The sequence below is a fragment of the Triturus cristatus genome, chromosome 11, assembly GCF_964204655.1.
Source record: "Triturus cristatus chromosome 11, aTriCri1.1, whole genome shotgun sequence".
In the NCBI taxonomy this organism is placed as follows: Eukaryota; Metazoa; Chordata; class Amphibia; order Caudata; family Salamandridae; genus Triturus; species Triturus cristatus.
The window spans coordinates 1145151251-1145173163 of NC_140594.1; the positions used below are offsets into that span (position 1 = coordinate 1145151251).

Sequence of the window (21913 nt, forward strand, 5' to 3'; positions counted from 1 at the left end):
TTACAATTATTCTCTTTCTAGGTCTTTCTTTGATTCAGTGGAAAACATTGTTCAATACATTTTGATGTTAACCTTACTGGAATTATTCTTTGCCATTTGGGAAGTACAGATGGATCCACTTTTCAGTTTACTCATCAAGCCCAACCCTTCTGGTACTCCCAATGTATTGGAATGAAGCACATTGAAGTTCAAATGCTTCCCAGAGTTATGATGCTCAGGTATTGGTCTTCCTGCCTAACCTCCAGTTCATCACCATAGGATCAGTGCCAGCAGAGTGTGTATGGCTCCTTGTCAAGGTTCCAGTAAAGGCAGTACGCCGGTATTCAGGAGTTTTGCAAGAATGGGACAGATTTCATTGGTTGAAAACTTTATGCGGCCAAGCCATCTGCACTAAAAGGTGTTTAAGAAGAGGCCTTAATTGTGCTTGAATGGTATAATTGATAATATTCGGCTATCGCACAGCCGTCAAGTTGGTCAGTCTAACAAATCCTTCAACTTCCTTTAAATCCATTATATTCTTCCACCTGAAGACATCCTCCTGATTGTGAAGGCCAGCAATGTAAGGCAGCCTATAAAGCTTGCAGAATCTATCATAAAGGCTGAAAATCATCAATCTTTGATGAGCACTTTGGAAACTTACCTGCTGAAGAACTCCTTAACAACTGGAAAGTTGTGATAACCCTACCACTAAAGTACTCAAGAGCTCTGTTTCGGGAATGTAGTTAAAATCCATCCTGTTTCCCTTCTTTGTGCCTTTTACTCTATTACATTCTTCTTCTTATAACATCTGTTGCTGTAATACACATAGATGACATTAAGTGCATTACAGTAAGGTCTTTTCCTAAGCTGCTTAACCTCTGTCCACTCTAATTAAATAAAAGAGCAAACCAATAAATTTGGTGTGTGTCAGTTCTGTTGTTGAGCCAGTGTCTTGACTCAGATGTATGGGTTTGTACTTTTCCGAGAGGAAAAGGAGGGTCTCTGTGACCTCGCTGTACATAAGCAACATACATTCATACACTGGAGGGTTACAGGAAAATACATTATAAGGTCTGGGTGAATGAATGATTTAATTGGAAGCTTGTTCAGTGTGCATTGCATAGGATCTGCTGCTAAATGATATAGCTTTGATTTTTTGTAGTCACTGCTACTGCCACAAAGGATAGAACACAGGTGTTTCTATTATTACTATTAATATAGAGCATTTAGAAACCACAGATCCTTGCTCTTCAGGTGCAGAGTATTTGGAAATTAAATTTGTTTTACAAAGCCCTATGGTAATGAGTCTAAAAGAAGGAGTGGTCTACCAGCTAATTTATGCATCTTTATTCAATGAATAATACTTCACTGGGCCAAAAGATGTGCACAAGACACCAACCACACTGTGCAACAAATATGAAAACAATAGATGTACTAAAATACATACAAAAGTCTATGCCAAAGTTACCATAGATGTCCCAAATTAGTTACCGAAAGATGTCCCAAGATATGTATGAAAGTATCAAAAAGAACAATTGATGGACAGAATGCAAAACAATGTCATACATTCACCCCAGTACAGAGATCTGGGCCTAAATCCATCGTTTTTTTGCTCACCATGCCATTCCAGTTTGGACCCAGCCATATGCAAATCAGCCTTGACCCTGCACCCAATGGGAACAGTCCAGCCCGAAATGGCAGGCAAGGTCCTCCCTGGACTTTAAACAAGCATCCTAGGACAGGTTTCGGGGTTTCAGCAGCCCTCAACAGCCAGGATAGCTTGACCCCAGTGGCATGGAGAGTACGGGACCCACGTCTGGGCATACCCATCCCACTCGGGGTGACAAATGCAAAAACAACAATTGATGGACAGAATGCAGAACAATTTCATGCATTCACCACAGTACAGAGATCTGGGCCTAAATCTATCATTTTTTTGCTCACCATGCCATTCCAGTTTGGACCCAGCCATATGCAAATCAGTCTTGACCCTGCGACCAATGGGAACAGTCCAGCCCGAACTGCCATGCCAGGTCCTCCCTGGACAGGAAACAAGCATCCTTGGACCGGTTTTGGGCTTTCAGCCCTCATCAGCCAGGATAGCTTGACTCCAGTGGCATGGAGAGGATGGGACCCACGTCTGGGCATACCCGTCCCACTTGGGGTGACAAATGCAAAAAGATCAATTGATGGACAGAGTGCAGAACAATGTCATACATTCACCCCAGTACAGAGATGTGGGCCTAAATCCATTGTTTTTTTTTCTAACCATGCCATTCCAGTTTGAACCCAGCCATATGCAAATCAGTCTTGACCCTGCGCCCAATGGGAACAGTCTAGCCTGTACTGCCAGGCCAGGTCCTCCTTGGACTGGAATAAGCATCCTAGGACCGGTTTCGGGCTTTCAGCCCTCCTCAGCCAGTGTAGATTGACTCCAGTGGCATGGAGAGGATGGGACCCACGTCTGGGCATACCCGTCCCACTCGGGGTGACAAATGCAAAAAGAACAATTGATGGACAGAATGCAGAACAATGTCATGCATTCACCCCAGTACAGAGATCTGGGCCAAATCCATGGTTTTTTTGCTCACCATGCCATTCCAGTTTGGACCCAGGAATATGCAACTCAGTCTTGACTCTATGCCCAATGGGAACAGTCCAGCCTGAACTCCTTGTGTTTGCTTTGTTTGCCCTAAGTTGGCAGAGTATGCCCAGACGTGGGTCCCTTGCTCACTTTGCCACTGGATTCAAGCTAGCCTGACTGATGAAGGGTGTTACCCAGAAACCGCTCCCATGATGCTTGTTTCTGGTCTAGGGAAGACCTGGCTTGGCAGTTCAGGCTGAACTGTTCCCATGAGGCACAGGGTCAAGACTGAATTTCAGCTAGCTGTGTCTGAACTGAGGTGGCAAAGTGAGCTAAAGAATGATGATGGATTCAACCCAGATCTGTGACTGGGGGTGAGTGTCTGAAAAGTTTCAGCACTCCTTCCATCATCTCCTTGTGTTTGCTGTGTATGAAAGTATCAACATTATTATGAATTAACCAAAAAAACGTAACAAAAGGCATATCCACTGAGGCACCAAATGAACCAAATGAAATAGCAAAAGCAATACCACACAATGTAACAAAATGTGCACCACTTGCTGTACCAAACAACTTACTAAAGTATCTACTCAAAAGTGCCTACATATGCACCCAAAACTTTACTGATAGAAATATCAAGATGTATATCTAATGAGGTACCAAAAGATATGCAAAACAATGTTACCATAGTTGTACCTCTTGTTGTAGCAAATGATGCCCCAAATGGTGTCCCAAGACATGTTCCAGAAGATGTTCTAAAGTATCTAGCCAAAGTGTACCTATATATGTAGTCAAAGATGTACCAAAAGACTTAACCAATATACAGACTAGAAGATGTCGTAAAGTTTCCATTAGATATGTAGCAAAGGATGCACCAATGTAGGTACCAAGATTAGTACCAAAAAATGTGCTAAAAGTTCTCAAACATATACGATAAGTTTAACTAAGATACTTGCCAAAGGTTGTACTGATTACTGATCAATAATAGGTAACAAAGGATGCACAAAAAGACAAAGCAAAGAGAAAATGTTGTCGTCTGTAAAATCTGGAAAAAGGTTGTGATTGAAGTGTGGACTTGAGTCTGGGGTAGATCAGTAGAGAAAACAACATGCATACAGGAAGACTAACAGTGAAGAAACAGAAAAAGTTTTCCAAATGACAAATTTAATTGTTCAGAATGGGATGAATGTGAGAGCATAATAACATGTTAACAGGGCTGTTGTCATTCCAATGCATTTTCTGGACAAGCACATGACTGCACAAGTGTCTGAGACTGTTGTCATTCCAGTGTTTAAGGCTAATGTTATCATTGCAGCTGCACAGCCATTGCAGATAACTTGCTTGTTATTTTGATCATGACCAATCAGAAGTCGTGGTACTGCCAATGCTGAAATAACTAACCCTGTTGTCTTGTTTTTCCTCCAGTGTCAGGGCTTTGGATTTCATTGGCTGATTTCACCACTTGGGTCCCTGAAGGAAAGAGTGGGCTTTGGATCGACACCAATGGGCAACATTAGTAAACTTGATTAGATCAGAAACATGTTTGGAGAAAGAGCCTGGTGGCCCTTCGATGGAAGAGAGGCAAATACTAGGCAGAACAAATGCGATGCTGAAATGAAATGCATTATCTCCAGGGTGGCAATCATGAAGTATTGATGTAGGACTAAGAAGATCATATGCAGGTTTTTTTAGGAGTAGGTCTTGGTTCATAATTGTAGCCCACAAAAGGGTTTTGAATTCTGGTGGCAATGCCAGTAAAAGTTCTTCATATGTGATTAGTACAAATATGAAATTTCCATGAATATGTTCAGACTGGTACAATCATCTCAGAAAACGGTCTGGCTCTTCCATAACTTGGAATAGGTTCTGAATAAGCCATGACACAGAATAGGTTCTGATTCCTTCTTGACTCTAAATACATTCAAAATTATGACTCAGAATAAACAAACATGACCCATATTATGTAATGAATTAACCGTGACTCAAAACAAATTCTGACTGAGTCATGAACCAGACTAGGCTGAGAATAAACAAGACTGTGTCACTCTTTTGTTAGGTTCAAAGTATCCTGAATGTCCGGGCTTCCTCCTCAGAGAACCTCCTCCAATTATGTTTTCAAAAAAAGACACCGACCCCTTCCCCACACTTGGTGGCATGCTTCAACATAGGGATGAAGATTCACCAGCAACATTTGTTGCTATGCAGGCTCATCCACAGCTTTTATTGAGAGAGGTTGTAGGTACATATATCTCAGAAGAGTTGCATTAGTTAAATGTGTATTAAGTGGAAGATTGGACTTATTTATTGGTTGATTGTCCTCACTAAGGCAAGGCTAAAATGGTCAAGGATGGCGTAATGGGTGAATCAGGACTCATCCCTCATCACTTCAAGGCCTGCAGGTCAAAGCGGTTTCGGCAGGACCACAGTACCCTCCCCCGCAGCTCACCTAAATTTGATAATCGCACATATAGTGTCTTGTGGTAGGAACTGTACAATAAACCTATGTGTCAGGACAAAGCAATACATTTGGAATTGTCAGTATTTTATTCTGAAGAAATCAAACAGCCATACATTACTTCAAGCAACTGAGCCTGGCGCTTAATAGTAAGTGACATGTGGGTATCAGTGGCAATTACCTAATAAAATTCAGATGAGTTTTGAGACCCTCACAAGTTTGTGATTGTATTGTTAACACAGGTTGTTGTATTTTTTTGGTCATCAACATAAACAGGCACCAGGAGTATTAGTCCTGGATACAATTCTGTTGTAGTATTCCACCTATAAAATGTGGTACCGGCCTGCACTTTTGAAGGCTCAAATAAGTCAGGTCTCCGATTGTCGTAAAGATCTTAGGCCTCTGTTGACTTTATCATCACATTTTTTATCTCTTGTCAGCTGTATAGGCAAGGCTTCAAGTTACTCTGCTTTGAGGCGGTCAAACCCCAGATAAGCATAAAGCTTTGTAGTCTGTGCTGTGTTTTTCATTGAATCAGGCACCTCTTGTTGACTGTGGGGAAGAGCTCAGTTGAGTATGTGCCACTTTCACATGGCAAATCCCCGATAACCTTAGAGGTCTTTAGACGCTGATTATATTTCTCATTGTGTCAGTTAGCTGTGTGGGAGAGCTTCTCAGATCCTAGCCTGAGTCTGTGCTACCTTGAGACTGTCATGTCTCCTGTGGTCTTTGAAGTCTTTGGCAGGGCTTAATTTGAGAAATTGTTTGCAGGTGGGGCACACCGGCACTGATTATTGAGGACTGGCACTTATTTCTCCTCAACCAATATTGACTGTAAGCAGGAGAGAGAAAAATACAAAGGGAGGGAAGAAAGAGGAAAAGAAGATCGAAAGCCAGTGACAAACAAAAAATCAGAGATCAAAAAGATACTGTCGGAGTAAGATAAAAAGGCAGAGAGAGTCTGGTGGTGGATTGAAGAGGCAGGCATAACGTGGAATCAAGACTGAGCAGTCTTGAAATTCTGCACTCTTATATTTTATAGCACCAGCTGTGGGCTCCTGAGCGAATCGTTACACTCCAGCACTTACTATTTTACAAATTAAGTTCTGGTCTTTAGTTTATGCTGTATCTTTCCTCATATTTGGTCCTTTTTGTTGACTGGTGAGCCAGGACTTTAGGTTTCTTGGCAGGGCATGTGCAGCTATGAACAGCATGTCAGGTCCCAGTTAAACGTATGGATCTTTGCTGTTTGCTGAGGTTCTCTTCATATTTATACCTCTTTTTAAATGCAGATGACATCCAAGTATCTCAGCAGATTATGTGCTTATTTGTGCATGTCAAGTCTCAGGAAACTGCAGAGGTTTCTATTCTTTGATGTGCTTTTCATTGTGTTTGGTACCCCTGGATGACCTATTGGTGAGAGCTTTCAAGTGGCTCAGCTGACTGTACTTACATAAGAATTTAAAAACCTCCTCTTGAATGTGCCAATCAATACTTACACATTCTACCTCCCCACCTTCGGAGATGAAGGCATAGAAGCAATGGGAATGGAATTAATTATGATAGTGGCATGGAACATGTGAGGGTTCTAGCTCCCATTCATGAGGATCCTATTGGAGATGGGCAATTTTGTGCTATCCTAACACTTTAACCGAGAAGATAAAGCAAGTGCTATTACAATAATTGGTCAAGTATTCAGGGCATTAGGTTGTAGTGAAAAATAGGGTAGACAGCGTTTAGTTCGCAAGCGGAACAACGCATGCCATAACAACGTGGTCGTTACAACGACGGCGTTGTTATTTCGCATACCATTACAACGCAAGTCGGAAAAACGACTTGCGTTAACCCCTTCGATGCGGCGCCGATTCCCGCTGAGCGCTGACCGTTTCTTGCGCGGGCGTGGTCATGACGGAACGGTTCCGTCATGAGCACAGCTCAACCGACGCTCATGACGGAACCGTTCCGTCATGAGCGCCGAAGGGGTTAAAGGGGAAGAAGGTTTTGGATTCAAACACCTTCCCTAGTGTCCGCACAGACTGGAGTTGGAATAGTAAATTCTACTATTCCAACATTCAGTGCCCCCTACAGCAAGTCATTTTTCTGAGTTTCGTTGTAACGGTATGCGAAATAACAACGCGGCCATTGTAACGACCGCGTTGTTATGGCATGCTTTGTTAAACGCATGCGAAAAAAAGGTATATATTCGAAAAATAGTCCTTCAGTTAGACGCAACTTGCAAAAGAGTGTCCTTTAAAAAAAGAGTAATTTAAGATACATTGAAAAATCAAAGAGTCTCCACACTTGTGGCAGCGACCCCGCGGTCTTGCATGAGTCTCCGCACTTTGAGTGCAATCTCCGCAGTGAGAAATCACATTGCGGAGATTCCCCCTGACTGCTGAGACTACCTCACAACTGTGGGGCCTCTGCTACGAGTGCGGACGCCCTTTGTGAATAAGGTCCAAATTGTCCTGTGTGCATGGAAAGTGTGAATGCTGTTATTACTGCCTTTACTTTTCAGATATGTTCAGTGTGACACTGCTATATTTCTTCCAGATCCTGGCCTTGTCAGAAACCTAACTTTAAGCGAAGTGTCTAACACAACAGTGTTTATTGATTGGTCTGCACCAGAAGGAGGCGCAAGTTCCTACGTCGTGAAGGTTCGTGGTTTCCCTGCAGTGAACACGCAACTCACTACAGACAACGTCAATATTACAGGCCTGACGCCTGGGAACTACTACACTATCCAGGTGTTTGCACAAGATGGTGTACGTCTGGGGGAAGCCTCAACAATATCTGCTTTTACAGGCGAGTGACACAAAATTATTGAAAGTCTAGGATAAATTCTTTAGTAGTTCTTGTAACGCACGACATTGTTACTTTACAGTTTCTTCTGTGTGCCAAGGAAGTAGAACATGAACTTTGCAAAGGTCCTTTCTATCACTCTTCAGAATTATAGAAAATGTGCTTCATTTTTGCTTTCCTAACTGCTGATTGTGTGCTGTTTATTAAAATGTTGTTCTGTGTTACATCAATTGACATCCTACAGCCTTTCCTTTCACCCTCTCTGTACCCAAGGAAGATGGTCACATAAATCACTTTACTTTTTTTTCTCTGACTGCAAAGTGGCTGGACAGTTTTCAGAAGACATGGCCTGATATTTACCTCAGTCTTTGAAGTGCAGCAAAAATGACAAGATAAGTCTTGACTTTAAAGACGTCTTTAATTATTGCTTGGACTTTCGCGACTCACCAAAATTTGGCTTGGTTGCGACCTTTACTGTGGGAAACACTGTCCCATATCTCCTATTTTCATACAATAATCCTGTATTGCCAGCAGTGGTGTCTCCACAAGGGCAAAGGAGCATCGCTCCTCCGCTGAAAGTTAATTGAAACATGAAAAATAAAATGGTAATACAACATATTTATTATCATTTTCTTTTTCACCCTGGAAGCAGCTGAGTCTACGAGGGCTTGGCCGGCAGCAGGGAGGAACAGTGGGCACAGCGCACTTCAGTTTAAAGTGCGCATGTCACTTTGGCCAGCTGTCTTGCGATGGGCAGCCTGACGTGCACTTTAAACACTCTAAACTGAGCTGCCTTAGACAGCCGGTGGAGAATGAGTGCAGACCTGTAGAGCCTGAAGGAGCATCATACAAGGGTGCTCCAGCCAGTCTTTGAGACTCAGATCCTACCATATTCTGCCAGAGACAGCCTGCCTTGAAAGAGAGTCAGCCTGTCAAACATCTCCCCACCTCACTGTTTGATCGCACTGAAATACAGGAACTATTGAGGGAGGCATGGAACACGCTGCAGCATGGTCTGAGAAACCAGCTGGACAAGCACCACGGAGCAAGCATCGCTTGATGTTTGAATTACGCTCAGGGTTTCCCAGTAACAACGGGACTGGTGTGGCAGATTGAAGGACTGGGCTATTCTAAGGCCCAGCGGTGCCAGGGGACAACACCTGAAACCTTCGTGGGTTACCTGTTCCGGCGTACAAAACACAGAGACACGGGACACTTCCGGCGGCGTCAAAGATCAGCGTTTATTACTGCAGGGATACAGGAGTCGCAAGAAGTACACGATGTGTAGGTTCTGGGAGACTGCTTCAAATTGCACAAGTGGATCGGTCCTTTTATACACATTTTCGTCATTGCACAACATGACGAACAAAAGGTTACAACTCAGTTCCCACAATAAACTTCAAGAGGGTCGCATTCATGTTTCAGAAGCCCGGAACATAATTACAGCAGCATTGCCGGTTCCCAACTGTAAAAGCACACTATCCCCACATTAAGCACATTCCATTCTGGCTGTAAACGAATTAGGAGAAAGGACAGGAACAGATGCAAAGGAAAAACAAGGATGCACAACAGATTGGAAAAGAGTGTAAAGAGCAATATCGGAAACTCGATTGCAGGATCAAAGGACTCGTGCCTAATGCATGCATGACTGAAACAATACACTGGCACGGCAAGATGACCCTCGAGCGGAGCCATCTGCCTTTGCCGTGTCATCCCCCTCATCATAAAGACACCTTCAAAAGAACACTTGTCCTCCACGAAAGCTTGGGAATCCCAGGGTCACGAAGCGGACAGCGTCCGTTCGCTGGCTACTTGAGGGCAAGAAACAAAATGGATGCCGTATCTAAAATGGAACCCGAGGGTTCAGATGGTCATACCCAGAAATGAGATGAACCGTGCATAGTAGCGTAGCGAAAACGCGTACACCCACTAAACTCGTCATTTGCGGTTCGTAGATACCAAACTCGTCCATATTCGAACACACCCAAAAAGTGCCATTACGATTCTCACGGAACCTCAGACGCTCCTTTTGCCCTCATGTAGGCAAGCACTAGTCGAGATCAGAATTGATTTCGATATTCATCAAATCGTTTAGTTGTTGCTGGAACATCATTCTATCCATCAATGTCTCCTTGGTAACAGATGGCCGTCTTATACACGTTGTGGCACAGAGACCACATAAGGCAGGACCACACTGCACACAAAGACAACACGTGAACAGAAACGTTACAACAACCCCTACGATCATCAGAATCTTCCAACCCCAAGTTGATATCAGGCCCCAAAACCATCCTAGAAGTTTCCAACCACCTTCGTCCACGTGTATGGACTCGGAGATCTTATGTAACTTCGAGATGGCTTGGTAAACAGTTGGAGCATTGTCAGGAATGAAAATGCAAAAACTCGAATGGATCACTTTGCACACACCACCTCTATCTGCTAGAACAACGTCTAGAACCATACGGTTCTGCAACGTCATAAGTCTATCCGCCTGAAGTTCTGCTGTTAGATTACCAAGAGCACTCGCAGTTATGTTAGCAGTCGACTCTACCACACGGGTCAACTGTCTCAGGTTCCTACTATTAACCATAGGTCCCCAAAACGGCAAGAAACCCTTAAAGAAGTCTCCTGCTTCTTGAAAGGCAGTGTCCTCTTCACTAATAACGCCTCTCACAACTCTAGTCTTGTGATAGTCTGAGGCAACTGTAAAAGTTGGTGGCAAAAGGTTCGCAATATAACAGGTACCCGAGAAGTCACGGGGCAACCATGTATATGCACGCTCATAACATATGAAATAGGTACCCTTGGCAGTCAAGAAAACAGGGGAAGAGAGCGTTGGTAAAACATACGTATCAGTACAAGCACTCTCCCCAAGTTGTGCTCTCGGATTTCGACCAAGACCTTTCAAGCAGAAGTTACCGAGGTGGGGTACGATCCATATTGGAGATGAGCTCTTGAGCTGTCTATCACCCACTGACATACTATACTCAGCCTTACTCAGATCTCTATAGGCTTGCACCTCTTCCTCTGGAATAAGCGATGCATCAAAAATATCTCTATCTGGGGGGGCGTGGCTTGGATGCCGCGCAAGATGGCCGGCTAGGTACGGAGCTCCGCCGCATCGACCACCTCACGGCGTTTTTTCCCGATGTAAACGGGATCGCTACTGAGCACCGTTGCCGGATTTGGCTGGCGGAACATTAGCGAAATCGGCGGAGCAGCTTTTCATCGCTTATGGAGCCGTTTTTGCCCCTCTCCGCGATGGATTCCCTGCCCCTCACGGAGCCGCCATTTTGAAGCTCTTTCGAGCATCGGAGCCTCTGCTGACAGGAGCTGTCACTACACGACGTGCCACTGGACACCAATGAACTTTCAGACACCGACTTCACTTCAGGGGTGAGACTTATATATATTGTGCAAGACACCTTTACTGCGTTTTTTCTCTCCTCCTCCACATTAGAGGAAACGTCCAAATACGCAGTTTTACGGCGCTTCACCCCTGACAACTGGATGTTTCCCGCCCTAACATGCTCACTGCTCTGAAACACTTTTTATCCTAAATTTCCTCCTCATGGCGCTATGATAACAACGTTCTCTGAGACTTTTTGCCCGTTTCTCCTGCGCCTCAGCTACTTCAGGATGCTCCTTCCTGTGCTTCCATTTTAGTCATTCTCCCCTTTTTGTACTCGTTATTTAGCATACTCTAATTCCCTGTCGCCTTTTCCACTGAGTTACGTCTGGGTGCTTCTCCCTCTCTTTGGAGATATTTCTGGAACATTTCACATGCACCTTTAGTCGTCTCACAGGGAATTGAGACTATATTGTCGCACGTTCATTTCTTTCTATGGTCAACTTACGCAAACCTAAATTTGTCTTCATACCATCGAGGAGTACTTCAGGTGCATCTTCATCTGGTACAAATAGAGCCACTGCATCTGCGAAAATGACGACCCCAAAATCATCATTGGTTCATACTAACACCAGTAAGTCTTCCCCACCCGCTCCGGCGGGCAAGCGCCTCAAGCAAAATTCTCCTACGCCAGAAGACAATCCTTCTCATTCTTCTATTGACCAAATTCTAGAGGAATTGCGTGCGCTGCGCCCATTTATTGAAAAGACGAGTACAGATATGCAGCTTTTAAAAGATAAATGGGAAAATATGGATGCCCGTCTCTCTACTGTTGAACACCACCTTCCTGAAGTTCAGTCCAACACACAACGTATAGACTCTTTAGAAAAAACGGTCCTCTCACTCCAAAAGCATACAGAGGATTTGGAAAATCGAAATAGGAGGAATAACCTCCGTATTTACAATTTGCCGGAAAATCTTGAAGGGGATAATCCAGTAACTTTCTTCACCACTTTCTTGCCGAAACTTCTGGACCTACCACCTTCCTCCATTAGTATACAAAGAGCCCATAGACTAGGTGCCAGAACGGGCTCCTCCTCAAAACCTCGTGGAGTCATTATTTTATTTCTGAAATACACAGATCTTTTATTGATTCTCTCAGCCGCGAGGAGTAAAAAACAAGTGTCTTGGCAAGGTCAACGAGTATATCTTTCTCAGGATGTCTCTAATGTCACCGCCTCCAGACGTAAAGAATTTCTGGCTATGCGTCCCTCTCTGCGCGCCTTGGCTTGTTTCATCCTTGTACTCTCAGAGTCACCTATCGAGAAAAGACTTGGTCATTTCAGGAACCTGGAGAATTAAGGAACTTTCTTCTTCTACACAGTGGAGAAGGGATGGACGCCTCCTCTTCTGCTTCGACCAGTGGCTGAAATTGGACTTTTATTGTTTAACTTGTTTGTCTTCCTAATGGCTTGTCTTTGACTTCGTGTATTCTCCTTACTTCTCATCTCAGTTCTTACACTCTCTTTTCGCATCTCTTCTCTCCTTTATCTGTTTCTGGCATCTCCTATATATCCCTCTATTTTCTTTTCCTACTCTCTGGACTTCTATGTTTACGTCTACATGTTATGTATGTTAACATTTTTCCCTTTTTTCCTCCCCAGACGGATATGTATCGGATACTCCTCTCAACACCTTGTCCCATTCCATGTTCCTTTTGTGCGGTCTCGATGTGGTTCTCCTCCTGATCCTGGTCCGTACGTCTTGTAAAGCATCATCACCTCCCCACCTTCCCTATGTGTATTTTTTCTCTTTCAGGTATGTTTAATACAGTCATCCTTCTGGATTTGTACTGTCTTCTATGCATTCTCTCTTCTCTTCCTTCTTCCTTCCCCACTGGTCTCCCTTCCCTTTTCCCATCCCTCCCCTCCTCCCTTTTCCTTTTTCTTCTTCCTTTTCTACCTGTTCTTCCTTCTTCCTTTTTGAAGAGTTTTATGGTTAATACTTCTATACAGTTTGAATTATTATTACATGTACAGTATGTTTTTGCAAATCTTGATTTAGATCAGTTTAGTAAGCTTTCACCTTCAAAGTTGTTTCATGGAATGTGAAAGGATTTAATCACCCTATCAAAAGGCAAAGAGTACTCTCCCACCTTTCCTCTTACAATCCAGATATCGTCCTTATCCAAGAAACTCACCTATCTGACATCGAATCTTTAAAGCTAAAGCGATTATGGGTTGGAACTGTTTTATTTTCTTCTGCTCCCCAAAAAAAGAATGGAGTAGCCATTTTGATTCATAAGCGTCTCCAGTGTAAAGTAGTTCTAGAAGAAAAGGATGACGAGGGACGCTGGGTCTTAGCTAAACTACTAATTAACAATATCCCACTTACGATACTCAATGTTTACGGTCCCACATGTTTTGACTCCTCTTTTTGGCCCTCCATTACAGCAAAATGTATTCAGCGTAAAGGTGATGCTTTTCTATTGGGTGGAGACTGTAACCAGATCATTGACCCATTTTTAGACCGAAGATCCTCTGTTCGTTTTTCTCCTCATAAACCACATAAACAATTCCTTGACACTATCACCCAAACTCATCTGGTAGACTCATGGAGACTCACCCACCCAGACGTTATGGATTTTTCCTTCTTCTCTCCTCCTCATGCTTCCTTCTCCCGTTTAGACTATATCTTTCTCTCTTCATCTCTTTCTCAACACCTTATTTCTTCCTCTATTGAACCAATTGTTATCTCTGACCATGCTCCTATTATTACTGTTTTTGACCTTCTTCCTCCTACTCCTAATTCTTCTCGCTGGCGCTTCAACCCTTCTCTTCTTACTGATCCTCTTTTTTCCTCCTCTTTTCGTGCTTTTGCTTCTGAATTTTTTCATCTTAACTCTACGCCTGATACCCCACCTCATACTCTTTGGGATTCCTTCAAGGCCACAGCCCGAGGTTTTATTATTGATTTTGTCTCTAAAAAAAAGAAAAAATTCCTTCAAAAGCGTAAAGTCACCCTTGCACATATTAAATCTCTGGAACATCAATTCTATACTTCCTCTGATAAGATTATGTCTCCTGAATTGCTTAAGGCTAAGATTGCCTTTAACAAACTTACCACAGACTCTGCCTCCTCTTTTCTTCTCCGGAGCAGCGCGCGATTTTATGGAGGTCGAAATAAATCAGGTAAACTGTTAGCTAATTATTTAAAATCTCGTAAAGAACGTACTAATATTGATTCTATTTATTCCCCCTCTAATGTACTTCTTCATACCAATTCAGAAATTTTGGAACAATTCCACTCTTTTTATGAAACTTTATATACTCCGGAAAACCCTCCCACCCCAGAGCTTATTCAATCCTACTTTGACAACATACCTCAACCAGATACTTCCCACCTTAATATTTCGGCTGTTGATTCTGATCTTACGATTTCGGAACTGTCCTCTGCTCTATCCTCTCTCACTAAGGGGAAAACCCCAGGACCGGACGGCTTCCCAGTTGAATTCTACCTACATTTCTCAGACCTTCTTTTGCCCCACCTTCTATCTCTATTTCAATCTTTTTGTTCTACTGGATCAGCCCAAGGTTCTTTTCAGGACGCTACCATATGCCTTATCCCTAAAGATGGTAGAGACCCTAAGTTCTGTAAAAATTATCGACCTATATCTCTAGTTAATGTTGACTATAAAATTTTTGCGAAACTATTAGCTCTTCGCCTTGACCCGCTCCTACCACATCTTATAGGGAAAGAACAATGCGGCTTTGTTAAGGGCCGCCTGACCTCGGATAATTCTAGACTCTTCCTTAATGTTTTAAGTAAAGCCCCTTCACTATCGATTCCCCTTGCAGCCATTTCAGTAGATGCTGAGAAAGCCTTTGACCGGGTTGACTGGTTTTTTCTTCTGGCCTCCCTAAAATGGCACGGCTTTAACCCTAAATTCATTTCTTATATTTCTTTGATATATTCTATGCCCAAAGCGTCTGTTCTCGTTAATGGTCAACTCACTTCCCCATTCACACTTCAACGTGGTGTTCGTCAGGGCTGTCCCTTATCACCTCTTTTATTTATTTTAGCGCTTGAACCTTTTCTTACCTCCATACGCAATAATCCATCCATCTCTGGCTTCCCGTACGGTAAACGTCATCTTAAATTGTCTGCATATGCTGACGATATTCTTTTATTTATTTCTGACCCGCCTACCTCAGTCCCCGCATTACTAAACGAATTTCAGAAATTCTCCTTGGTCTCCGGTTACAAAATAAACTCGGACAAAACAGAGATTCTTCCTTTAACCAAACTTTGTCTCCCCCACTTTTTCACGGCTACTGGCTTTGCTTGGAATTCTACAAAAATTAAATATCTCGGCGTTCTTTTTTCTAGCTCCATATCCTCCTCCATTCAACTCAACATGAATGCAGTCATATCTAGGATAGACTCATTACTCACCTCTTGGAATCCACTATTTCTTTCCTGGTGGGGCCGTCTTGACTCCATCAGAATGATGATTGCCCCTATTTTGATCTACTTATTATCCATGCTCCCACTTCGTATCCCAAACTCCTATTTCCGTCGCATTGATTCTACGTTGTCCAAATTTCTTTGGAAGCAGAAAAAAGCCCGCATATCGCTTTCCAACTTACGTAAATCTAAACTTAATGGTGGTACCAACTTTCCAGACTTTCGCCTCTATCATAAGTCCTTTTCCCTTCGACAGGCTTCCCGCTGGTTATCTCAGGAACCCTCCCCTTTTTCTCCCCTCTGGCTTTCTGTTGAACAGGAACTACTGCTTCCGTACTCTTTTCAAGAAGTAATTCGTTTTACCTCTAAAGCCCCATGCCTTAATCCCCTTTTATTCAAACATACTTCTTCTCTTCTGCGCCCTTTAGTTTCACCTTCCTCAGTAACGCAGGAATCCTTCCTACTATTGCCTATATGGTACAATTCACTTCTATTAATTAACAACCGACCTATTGCATGGCCCTCATGGAGAGCAAAAGGTATCATTTGGATACGTCATCTTTTTGATGGGTCATCCCCTTGCTCATTTCCTGCATTTCGGTCTCAATTCCACTGCCCTCCTTCTTTTGTAAAGAAATTCCCTATCCTTATGGAAACCATTCTAGATCGTTATTACTCTCTCCCCTCTGAAGACCTACCTACCTCATCTTCCTCTCTACTCACTGTCCTTTCTACAACTCCTAAAGCTTCCATCATTTACCGGTACTTTTCAGCCCCCAATCCAGATCGTCTCAAATCAAAATTAGAATTGTCCTGGGAGACAGACTTACATTCTTCATGGCCGACTTCTCTCTGGGACAAAATATGGGCTCGATCCTTGAAGATTTCCCGTACTGCCTCTCTCACTCAATCCCTATTTTTCTTTTACCACAGACTATACCTTTCTCCTCTTTCTATCTCTCGCTTTCAACCTGATGCTGTATCTAACTGTTGGACCTGTAATGCCCCTTCTGCGGATCTTTTCCACCTCTTCTTCTTCTGTCCTTCAACTCGTATTTTCTGGTCTCAGCTATTCTCTCGCCTTTCTCGCATTTTCAACCTCTCTATTCAATTTTCTCCTTCTTTAGTATTTCTTGGTAGCCTTTCAGAGGATTTAGACCTCCCCCCACATTCTCGCGGTCTTTTTGACCTTATGCTGGCTCTGGCATTACAGCATACTGTCTCTAATTGGAAATCTCTGAACAAATTGTCTCTCAATTGTTGGTGGAATCTTGTATGTCACTCACACAGACTTGATGTTGCCTTTGCTTCCTCCTGTAAACCCTCCCGAAATGTTGAATTTTACTGGCTACCTCTTACTCTATACCTTGATCAATCCGCCAAAAAGAGTTACTCTCCACTATCTTCAGATAATTTCAAGCCCCCCTGAACACATGTACTCTTGCCTGCAGTTTTTCATGATATTTTTCAGTCTCAATATTGTTATTATTTAGCTTTATATTGACCTTCTTCATACTTCTTTTTCATTCATGCAATTACTCATATGATGGTCTTTTACTGTACTTTTTGATTGCCATTGACTGTATTTCCTATTATTGCTTACCCATCTTCTACGATCAATACCATGTTTTTGTTTTCTTCTCTCCTCCCTCCCCCCCCCTCCTTCCCTCCCCATCATTTAAAATGCTTTGTTTTTCATTGTGATATTGGCTGCTTCTATTTTCTTTGTCCCATCTTATACCTTTGTTCTCATATTGGCTGATGTCACCTTATTGTAATACTTATTTTTCTCTAATAAAGCTTTCAAACATAAAAAAAAAAAAAAATATCTCTATCTAAATCAGCAATCGCTATCGCCAAAGGCTTGTGGTACGGACCAGGACCAAAGGTTGCAGAACGTGGCTCTCGACTGGGGTAGGAATCTAGTGCACTACGAAACATAGTTTGGAATGCTCGAGCTGACCCTTTGGGAGCTATAAGGGAGAACCAAGTACGGAATACCCCTATCCATGGTATGTGGCATTAACCCACACACCCAACAATTGGTAGTATTCACCACCAACTGATGCTGATGTAGGAGTTGAACAAAGGAATTATTCATAAATTCCGCACGCCTAACCTGTTCATGTTGGGGCAGAGGATGAAAGGAATGTGGAGAAACAGTGGTGACAGCACTTAGTTTAGGAGAAAAAGTAGGTGAAATGGAAGGCAATAACGATTGTATTCCAAAATACACTCCACCCACCAACAACATAGATACAGTCAGAAACAGCAGGAATACCTGAAACAAAAAACATTTTGTCCGTATGATCTTATGCAATTTTGATCTTTGCGCCGACATCCTTTCTTCTTCCAACAGCTTAGAGAATGCCATCCTCTAGAAACCGTCCGTGACGTCCTTGACGCACTTCGTTCTGAGTAGCGATTATCAATTCCCAGGAGTTCCCAGGAGTCGACAAAAGTAACCAACCTAGTGTCAGGAACCTGCTAAACAGAAAGGAGTACCCGCACGGCCCTACGGTTAACCCGGATGATAGGTTTCCCTAAACAAACACTCAACTTTATAAGAAATCTCTCAGCTGTAAAGAGTACACATAAAAGGAACTCAAAAATCAGAAAAGGATGTAATTATTCATAATGTTCGTGGCAACAGTAAAGGAAAAGATGAGGAAAAATGTATTAGTCTTTGTTACGTGGGCGAAGAAAATATCGATTTCTTCCAGATCGAGTCTGCTCCTCAAATAATTGTTCAACCGGTGTAACAGTGTTCAGTCGATCAGATGACAATGCAGACCTTGAGTTCTCCAAAACTGATGACTCAACAGATGTGTCTGACCGCGATGAATTGTCTCTTATAGGTTGAGCATCACTGAACGGCACAAAGCATTGTGGGGTCTCAGTTTCCGTTGCCGCAATACCAGTTCTCACCCAACTGTCTGCTGGTAATGGGATCGGAACTTTCTTGGTATGAGTGGCGTGAACCCAGTTCTTTCTGCCTTCCAACCGAACTGCAGTCCTTGTCGCCAGCAGCACTTGGTAGGGTCCCACGAATCTCGGCTCCAGGTTACGCTTTCTGCCGAAATTACGGGTAACAACCCAGTCACCCGGTTGAAGCCGATGTCCAGGACCCTCTGTCTGTGCCGGTAAAGCTTCAAAGACCTGTTGATGAATTAACCTTAGTTTAGCAGTCAGATCATGAAGATAATCAATTAACATTGGATACTCAAGACTGTCAAAGGCCTTAGGCCTCGGGACTCCCCAAATGTTCGCAGGGCGGCCGAACACAATCTCATATGGGCTGAGCCCTACTCGAGAGTGCACAGTCGCTCTGGTCGATAAGAGAGCCAGAGGCAAGGCATCGGGCCATGACAAACCAGTCGTAGCTTGTATCTTCGCAAGTTTCAGCTTCAGAGTACCATTGTACCCCTCAACCAAACCCGCTGCCTGGGGATGATTGGCGCTATGGAATTTCTGTCGAATTCCAAGGCCCTTACACACAATCTGCATCACACTTCCCACAAACTCGCTTCCATTATCTGACCACACAATCCGTGGCATTCCATACTGAGGAAAGTATTCTTTCAATAGGACTTTCGCTGTGGACAGGGCAGTATTATCCTTAAGAGGATAGGCCTCGATCCATCTGGAGAACGCACAAACCACAACCAAAACGTACTTCAGATTATTGCATCTCTCCATATGGATGAAGTCCAGTTGGATAACCTCAAAGGGACAGGCAGGAGGAGCAAAATGACCAGGTGGAGTGGGGGTTCCCTTGCCAGGATTATGCATCAAACACACCATACAACTCTTAACCACCCTCTCAGCACATTTAGCAATACCATCGTTCTTCCATACAGGGGACAATAACTTACATATACCTTTCGCACTAATGTGTGACAAACCATGAGCCATAGTCACAACAGCTAGCACATATGCATCCGGTAACATCCACCTCTGATATTCTGACAAGTCAACCCAACATCCATGCGTGTCTAACTTCCCCGTGCTTTCTTTCCACTTAATCTTTTCAGTTTCAGTGGCCTCATTCTGAATTGCTTTCACGCTCTCAACAGTGTCTTCACACATACTAGTCTCCGTCGGCCACCTTACTGAACTCGTAACATACATTCGGGTTGCAAGGTTCTTAGCCGTTTCCTTAGCAATCTCGTCCGCAAATGCATTACCACGACCAACGTCATCCGTAACCTTTCGATGCGCACTACATTTAATGATCGCCACTTGTTTAGGCAATGTAAGTGCATCCAAAAGATCGCTCACGAGCTGTCCGTGTTGGATCTTCGTACCATGCAATGTCATAAATCCTCTTTCTCTCCACAATCGTCCAAAACTATGTGCAACACCAAAAGCATACTGACTATCGGTAAACACATTCACTCGCTTTCCCTTAGATAAAACACACGCTCTTGTCAACGCAATCAATTCTGCCGCTTGTGCTGAATTTTGGCTCAATCTCGCAGTTTCCACAACCGTGTTCAATGTCACTACAGCATACGCAGTCGTCACATCACCATTCGGCAACTTAAAACATGAACCATCAACATACAAAGTGCCATCAGGGTCCGTCAATGGAGTGTTTTTCAGGTCCACATGACCCTTCGTTTCTTCCTCAGTTCGTAAATAACAATCATGTGGTGGTACATCATCTGATTCCATATTAATCGGCAACAATGTCGCCGGATTCAGCACATTACAACGCTTGATCTGTATATGACTTGCCAAAAGCGTCAACTCATATCCGGACAACCTTGCACTCGTCAGATGTTGAGTCTTTGTCCGATTCAGAAGAGTGTCAACTGCATGCGGAACCATCACTATGAGCATATTATCCATGACCAGACCTGCGGATTGCCGAATAGACACCGCAGCTGCCGCTGTCGCTCTCAAGCAACTTGGCAACGCTCTAGCTACCGGGTCTAAGGTCGAGGAAAAATATGCACATGGACGCTGCTTACCACCAAAGTGTTGCGTCAAAACACTCAACGCACAACCTTCTCTCTCGTGAACGTATAATGTAAATGGCTTACTGTAATCAGGAGTACCTAACACAGGAGCCGAACACAGCGCATCACGCAGTTCAGAAAAACTTTTCTGACATTCTTCCGTCCATGGCAAAGGAGTCGAAACATCCTTGCACGTGAGAGCTATCAATGGCTTCGCTAACAGTGAAAAGTTCGGAATCCACTGCCTGCAGTATGACGTGATACCGAGAAAGGCACGCACATCTCTCTGAGTTGTTGGCACAGTCATTCGAGCAATTGCTGCGATTCTTTCAGGGGTCAACCTTCTTCCCGCCTTTGACAATAAGTGACCTAGATAGGTTACTTCTTGACAACAATATTGTAGTTTAGAAGGCGACACCTTGTGATGTAGGTCACATAGATGCTGTAACAGTGATACTGTAGCAGTTCTGCAAATCTGTTCAGTGTCAGTAGCTACTAACAGATCATCAACGTACTGAATCAAGGCCGCACCAGCCGGCAACACAAATGCATCAAGTTGACTCTTAAGAGCTTGGCTGTAGATCGATGGACTCTCACAGTAGCCCTGAGGTGTGCGTTTGAACCTGAAGCTGCGACCACCTAATGAGAAACCAAATAGATCTCTGCTTTCCTCAGCAATTGGAATGCTAAAGAAAGCATTCTTCAGATCAATTACCGAAAACCATGATGCAGAAGCTGGAATCAGAGTCAGCAAAGCCGTAATGTCAGGCACCACAGGAAACTGTGGAATAACAATTTTATTTACCTCCCGTAAATCAATAACAAAACGATACACAGGAGGCTTGGATGGATCAGTTAGTTTCAAAATAGGTAACACAGGACTATTACACACGTTACCCCGAGTTTCTTCAATGACATCTTTATCGATCAAATCATAAATGATCGCTAATAATGCTCGTTCTCCATCAAGAGAGATACGATACTGGGGAATGCGTGGCAGTCGCACGCTGGATTTCAATTGAACAACATAAGGTGGTATATCCAGCAGGCCCACATCATTGGGACCTGTCGCCCACAAAGACTCAGGAAGAGAACTCAATTCCGGTGGGAGCTTATCAGTCGACAAATACATAGGAGAGATCACTCTCTGACCCAACGTAAGCTCCACTCCCGCAGGAGAACAGTACAAAGTCGCATATAACCGCTTCAACAAATCCAGGCCCAAAAGATTCTCACCACAACCAGTAGTCAAAATCAAAGGAGCATCTAACTCACAAGACCCAATTGTAAGAGGCAAAGGGCTAGAAACTGGA

At 43.4% G+C, this 21913-nt stretch overlaps 1 protein-coding gene and 1 long non-coding RNA gene across 3 annotated transcripts in view; both read left to right on the forward strand.

The window, feature by feature from the left end:
- Positions 1 to 6785, forward strand: part of LOC146788600 (uncharacterized) — a 60812-nt gene extending 54027 nt beyond the window's left edge. For both annotated transcript variants that reach the window (XR_014970872.1, XR_014970873.1), the window contains one exon: positions 22 to 6785. This is a non-coding gene — a long non-coding RNA (uncharacterized LOC146788600). The remainder of the gene's footprint in view (positions 1 to 21) is intronic.
- Positions 6786 to 7166: 381 nt separating this feature from the next.
- The window catches only part of LOC146788601 (receptor-type tyrosine-protein phosphatase beta-like), a 484586-nt gene continuing 469839 nt past the window's right edge, over positions 7167 to 21913 (forward strand). The window contains 2 exon segments of the mRNA XM_085633174.1: positions 7167 to 7566; positions 7569 to 7823. Coding sequence (XP_085489300.1) covers positions 7539 to 7566; positions 7569 to 7823 — 283 coding nt within the window. The 5' untranslated portion in view covers positions 7167 to 7538.